Source organism: Camelina sativa, chromosome 9 (assembly GCF_000633955.1).
Source record: "Camelina sativa cultivar DH55 chromosome 9, Cs, whole genome shotgun sequence".
NCBI classification, from domain to species: domain Eukaryota; kingdom Viridiplantae; phylum Streptophyta; class Magnoliopsida; order Brassicales; family Brassicaceae; genus Camelina; species Camelina sativa.
The window spans coordinates 24,932,298-24,938,763 of NC_025693.1; the positions used below are offsets into that span (position 1 = coordinate 24,932,298).

The following is a 6,466-nucleotide window of genomic DNA, read 5'->3' on the forward strand; positions in this document are numbered from 1 at the left end:
TCAGAAGTCAAGCGTCAAAAGAATGCCGAGAAGTGGTGTGGTGTTTGCAAACGTAACAATCACAATGAGAGTTATTGTTGGATGAAGAAGAACAACAAAGGTGGTCTTTCGCAACAAGTGGCTAACAGTGAGAGAAAATGTTTTGTGTGTAACAAACCGGGACATTTAGCCAAAAAATTGCAAACTAAGAAGAACCGAGGGACCGGATCTAAGTCTTGAAGAGACAAATGATGAGGACCACATGCTGTTCAGTATGGTTGAAGAAGAAGTATCATCAAAAACAAAAGATGAGACATGGTTAGTTGACAGTGGATGTACTAATCACATGACCAAGGAAGTTAAATACTTCATCACTCTTGATCAGAGTATAAAGGTGCCAATCAAAGTGGGGAATGGTCAATGTGTAATGACGGCAGGGAAATGAAATATCCAAGTGATGACAAGCAAAGGAGAGAAGATCATCAAAGAGGTGTTTCTAGTGCCGGATTTAGCGAGAAATCTATTGAGTGTTGCTCAAATGATATCAAAAGGATATGGAGTCTTATTTGAAGACAAGAGATGTCTTATCTACAATCCTCAAGGGAGAAGGATACTGAACATTGAGATGAAGCATAAGAGTTTTCCATTTAGATGGAATAACTCAGACGCAAGTGCCTTACTTGCAAGGGAAGGAGAAGGTTGTTTGAATGTCGGATGACGAAGAGTTCGACATGAAGCAAGGAGGAAGCTTGGAGTGAAATAGAAACTCAATTAAGGGGGATTGTCGGACAGAGGCGGACGTACGCTTTAGTTTGTGTGGCACGTACCACATGCCAAATCCTGAAAAAAAAATTTGCATGGGATTTCGTTATCATAGTTCAGAAAATAATAACACTTAATTATTGTGCCACATGCTAATGTCTAACGAAAGCTCTTTCTATAATATAAACTAAAAATTAAATGTAAATTGTATCATAATTGAAGCTATACATATATTAAGGTAATACTCCCTCTGGTTTTTTTTAGTTGTCATTCTAGAGTAAAATTTTTGTTTTCCAATACTTGTCGTTTTAGGTTTCCAATGCATATGTTTGGTAAAAATACCAATTTTATCCCAATTATTTTAATGCTTTGACCAATAAAAAATTAGAAAATGTATTAAAGAAGGGGTATAATAGAACATTGATCTATTTTCTTAATTTGTGTGCAAAGCTCTAGAACGACAAGTAAAAAAAACCGGAGGGAGTATAGGTTAAGCCCAACTATTTTAAAACTACTAATGATTCAAGCCCAACTAACTAATAGTCTAAAACTCAAAGTTTATAAACATTTTTTTTTCGGGACTTATACCTAGTTTTCATGAGTTCATCGACAGCAATACAACTGCACCATAGAGAGAGAAAAATCTTCTGCTTCTATTTTTGATTGGTTCCAATATTATTTTTGTCTTCGGTGATTTTTTTATCAAACAGCATATAAACAACAGTAAGTAATTGATGCAAAACTTGTCGTTGGACAAAATTCTGTTTACGTGTTATAGCATATAAACTTGTCTATTGATTTTCTTCTTATTCTAGATAAATTGATAGTCTCATTCAATTGCTTTAAATATATATTGATGAATTCATGCTATGTTTTTTATTAGGTGATCTATGGAAAAATATTTTCCAAAAAAACCAACAAGTACATCTCATTCTCATGATGATTTGGAGAATTTACCCGTGGACCCTGCAGATAGGAAACGAATTGTGGAATATCACCCTAACCAAAGAGATGAGGTAAGACGCAAATATTTAGTTAAGGGTCCTTATCAACCTCGTGGTCACAAATTTCCTAGAACACTAACCGGAGATAAATTGAGACGATTCAATCCAATTTGGTTTGATCTTTATGGTGATTGGCTGGAATATAGTGTGAAGACAGACAAGGCTTTTTGTTTGGTTTGCTACTTGTTTAGAGATTACACAGAAAATAAAGGTGGAAGTGATGAATTTGTAACAAGGGGATTTGATACATAAAAAAATCCAAAGAGATTGAGTGGTCATGTGGGAGAAGTGAATAGTTTTCACAATAATTCATTGAAAATGGCTGATAATTTGATGAGACAAGGTCAATCAATTGTTCATGCTTTTTATAAGCAGGATGATGCTGCAAAAAATGAATACAGAATCAGATTGAATGCTTCAATTGATGTTTGTAGATATTTATTACGGCAAGGATTACCTTTTCGAGGTCATGATGAGTCAGTAGAATCAGCTAATAGGGAAAACTTCATAGAGCTTGTGAAATATACTGCAGATCAAAATGAGCTTGTAAAAAAGGTTGTATTGGAGAATGCTCCAAAAAATAATCAGATGGTGTCTCACAAAATTCAGACTGATCTAGTGCATTACTTTGCAGAGGAAGTTATTGAATCTATTATTCAAGAAGTTAATCACGATGTATTTTGCTTGTTGATGGATGAGTCTGCAGGATGTTTCTACCAAGGAGCAAGTGGCAGTGGTTTTTCGCTTCGTTGATAAAGATGGGATAGTAAAAGAAAGATTTATTGGTCTTATTCATGTTCAAGATACATCTTTTGCAACTCTGAAATGTGANCCTTTTGGTTCCTTCCACGAGTTTGACCAGTCAAAACTTGTGAGGTTATCTGAGTTTTATCCANTATGAAAAAATTAAGGGGACAAGGTTACGATGGAGCAAGTAACATGAAAAGTGAATTTAATGGGTTGAGATCTTTGATTTTAAGAGAAAATAGTACTGCATATTATGTACACTGTTTTGCTCACCAGCTTCAATTGGTCGTCGTGGCAGTTGCTAAAAAACATTTTGAAGTTGGTGATTTTTTTGATATGATTTCGGTTTTGTTAAATGTGGTTGGAGCATCTTGTAAGAGGAAAGATATGGTTCGAGAAGACCAACAAAGGATCATCGAAGAAGGAATTAGTCAAGGTGAAATTAAGACAGGAAAGGGACTGAATCAGGAGCTTTCATTTCAAAGACCTGGTAATACTCGATGGTGTTCTCACTACAATACCTTAGTACGGTTAGTTGATTTATTCCCTTCTATTGTGAAAGTATTGGAGTATGTCCAGAGCGAAGGGAGTGATGGTATCAAAAGACGGCAAGCTAATGGTCTTATCAAATATTTGCACACCTTTGATTTTGTGTTCTACTTAAAGTTGATGTTACCTCTTCTCGGGATCACAAATACTCTATCAGTTGCTCTGCAAAGGAAAGATCAAGACATTTTGAATGCTATGTCTCTGGTGAAATCTACCAAGCAACAATTGTACAATCTCAGGGATAACAGATGGGATTCTTTGGTTGAAAAAGTTAATTCTTTTTATGAGAGTCATAAAACTGAGTTGATCATCATGGAAGAAGAAATTTTTGATCCAAAGAAGCCAAGACAGAGAACCAACATAACAAACTTGCATCATTATCAGGTGGAATGTTTTTACACTGTATTGGATATGCAAATTCAAGAGTTTAATGATCGTTTTGACGAGGTAAACACTGAATTGCTTAGTTGCACTGCGTCTTTGAGCCCTTTTGGTTCCTTCCACGAGTTTGACCAGTCGAAACTTGTGAGGTTATCTGAGTTTTATCCAGAAGATTTTAGTTCTGTGGAGCGGATATCTCTTGAGCATCAACTTGGTATTTACATCGATAATATCCGTGAAGATAAAAGGTTTGCTAATTTGGAGAGTCTTGGAGATCTTGCACGTGTAATGATGGACACAAAAAAACATCTTTCGCATCCTCTTGTTTATCGACTTTTGAAGTTGGTTTTGACTTTACCTGTTGCCACTGCTACAGTCGAGAGATGCTTTTCTGCGATGAAAATTGTGAAGACTACCTTGCGAAACCGAATGGGTGATCAGTTTTTAAATGATTGTATGGTTTGTTTTATTGAAAAAGAGCATTTAGATAAAGTGACAAATGAGGTAGTGATAAAAAGATTTCAAGATATGGAAGATCGTAGAATAGTTTTGTAGGACTTCTTAATATGTTTTTGTTATGACAATTTTTTAACATTTTATTTTTTTGGTATTGGATTTTTTAATAATAATATTATTATTATATTTTAATTAATTATTTTATTAATTATTTTGTGCCCCATGTTAAATAATAAGTTTCTACATCCGCCACTGCNAGAAACCAACCCTCTTAGCCTTGATAACCTTAGTATTTTCCAACTCAATATCTTTCATAGCCTGATTAACATGCCCCAAATCCTCAACAAGGGAAGAAGAGTTAGAGACAGTACCTTGTGGAGCATCGTCCTTGGTCTCTGACACGCCCTTCTCCGTATCCGTCTAAACACCATCGTCATCAGTGTTGGAATATAATTGAGTTTCTTAGTAATGTTTAAGTTTAATCTATTTCATACATTAAACGACGTGTCTTTTACATGTGTGAAGAGTTACAACTCTTAGTTTGTGTCTTTTCTCAGTCTATATAAAGACATTGTCATTGTTTGTAAACTACATTCAGATTTCATAATATTAATAAAGTTGTGTGTTGAGTAGAAGAGAGAACCGTTATCATTCTCTGTTATGTTCTTAACTCTATCTATCATACTCTGTTTTTCAATCAAAGATCAACAATCAGCACCAGTAACCTCAACCTGACCTGAAGCCTCACCCTCCTGGTATTCCCCATCTTCTAGAAGGTCATCAGAACTCACCGTAAACCCAGCCTCGTTGACTCCACCGCTCATCCCATTAACATTTTCCATTAGTGAATCCTTCTCCCGGTCCACCAAATAATCAGCTGTAGGGATGCATGACTCATGATCAACATTAACCTGCGAACCAAGCTTCTGCTTAGCCTGATACAGGGGTTTTGGCCAAGCAGGACCATACCCTTTCTAGGAGGATGGGATCGGGACTGATGAACCATGAAAGTACCAGCACCCTCTCTAGCCTCTGCATATCTCACATAACTCCTCTGCTGGCCCAAATCTCCCTGATTCTTAGCCTGATATCTAAAACCATTCTTTGAACTCTCACCAATACGCAACTACTGTTGATCTCTATCTCGATATGACTCTGAATTAAAATCAAGAGAACGCTTAGCAAATTTCCTTGGCTTTTCCCAACCATCCTCAAAATGTTGAGCATTCGGTTTTAACAATGGCTGATTCCAAGAACCTCCCCTCCTATCAGCGATGTCCCCCTGACCACGACCCCCCTTCACTCTTACTTAACTCTGGACATACCTTCACATCATGTGTTAGCCTAAAGCAATGACTGCAATAACCGAGCAACTTCTCATACTCTAGCGAGGCTACCACCTCATCACCAGTATTAAACGGGACGAGCAGGTGGAAGATGAGAGGATTAAAACCATTGATAGTCACAAACAGACTACCAATTTCCTCATCTACATCACGAAGAATCCCTATCTTCTTACCAATTGCTTGAAGGGTTGCAACCTCCCAGAAATGCATAGGGATCCCTGAAACTTTAGCCCAGAAGTTAATGGCAGAGGGATAAGTATCTGAAATGATAGGTTCCCATCGAACCATAGATAACATCCAATTATCAAAGTGGTAAGGACCATTCCTTAATACACCTTGAAGATCTTCCTCTGTCTCAAAATTAAACTGAAAAGTATCCCGACCCAAATCAGCACCTTCAACCCTCTCCTCAAGCTTCCAAATCTTTGGCAAATTAGCCACCAAGGATTCCATTCGTTGGACCGCAGGATTCATCAATCTCCCAGTGAGAGTGAGAGAAAACTGCTGGATACGTTGCGCCATCACAGAATCTGAGATTTTCACCGTCTCTGTTCGAACCAAGGCAGGCTTTCCTTTGTTGAGATTCAGTTGAGCCATGATAACCCTACCAAAAACCGAAACACGATAAGAACCCTTTGACGAAACTGAAACACTCTAATTTAACAACTTGAATACAAAGGACCCTCGTAAGAAAATTGCTACACCAAAAAAGGATGAAAAAAGCGAGATGACAAACCAACACACCACACAGAGCCAAATAAATACCCATGGACTAGAATCGGAGCTCACTATCTCCATTAAACCGCGAATCATTGACCCAGCCATCAAATCTCGTAACAAAAGTATATGGGATATTTGCTTACCCGAGAAATTCTGGGACCAAATGCCACTCTTTCCATATTCAACCCCAAATCGCCCATCAAAGTCACGAGCAAATCCCATAGAGACCAGAGCAATAGCCAAGCAAATCGGATCTTTCACAATCTGTAATAACAGACAAACCCCCGATCCAAATCTCTGAAAAGCGAGATCCTTCACTCCCCAAATCCCAGAATCCTGATCCGCCCAATTCCATTCTACCACCGCTAAAGGCAATAGAAATCGCAGACCCCCAGCCCAAGGATCCATAAACCTAATAAGAAGCCACCAAGACACATCTCGAAACCCACCACCGGGAACCATTCAACACGATAACCTAATCGCCATCGCCCTTTTCTTATGATGAATTCTTTACTATTTTAA

The 6,466-nt window shown here is 37.6% G+C and overlaps 2 protein-coding genes and 1 pseudogene across 2 annotated transcripts; 2 read left to right on the forward strand and 1 right to left on the reverse strand.

Annotated features, from left to right (window-relative positions):
• Positions 288-686, forward strand: LOC109126476 (annotated as a pseudogene).
• On the forward strand, positions 2,064-3,977 carry LOC104715677 (zinc finger MYM-type protein 1-like). The gene is made up of 3 exons (XM_010433067.1): positions 2,064-2,384; positions 2,452-2,616; positions 2,769-3,977. Exons 1-3 carry the CDS (start codon positions 2,064-2,066, stop codon positions 3,975-3,977), a joined length of 1,695 nt encoding a protein of 564 aa, XP_010431369.1.
• Positions 4,348-6,466, reverse strand: LOC104712133 (uncharacterized protein At4g02000-like). The gene is made up of 2 exons (XM_010428963.2): positions 6,088-6,466; positions 4,348-5,828 (listed from the first exon to the last, which is right to left on the reverse strand). The coding sequence occupies exon 2, from the start codon at positions 5,819-5,821 to the stop codon at positions 5,147-5,149; it is 675 nt and encodes a 224-aa protein (XP_010427265.1). The 5' UTR covers positions 5,822-5,828; positions 6,088-6,466; the 3' UTR covers positions 4,348-5,146.

Coding starts and splice junctions, on each gene's coding strand:
- LOC104712133 (XM_010428963.2), bottom strand. CDS start 5,821: ATGGCTCAACTGAATCTCAACAAAGGAAAGCCTGCCTTGGTTCGAACA.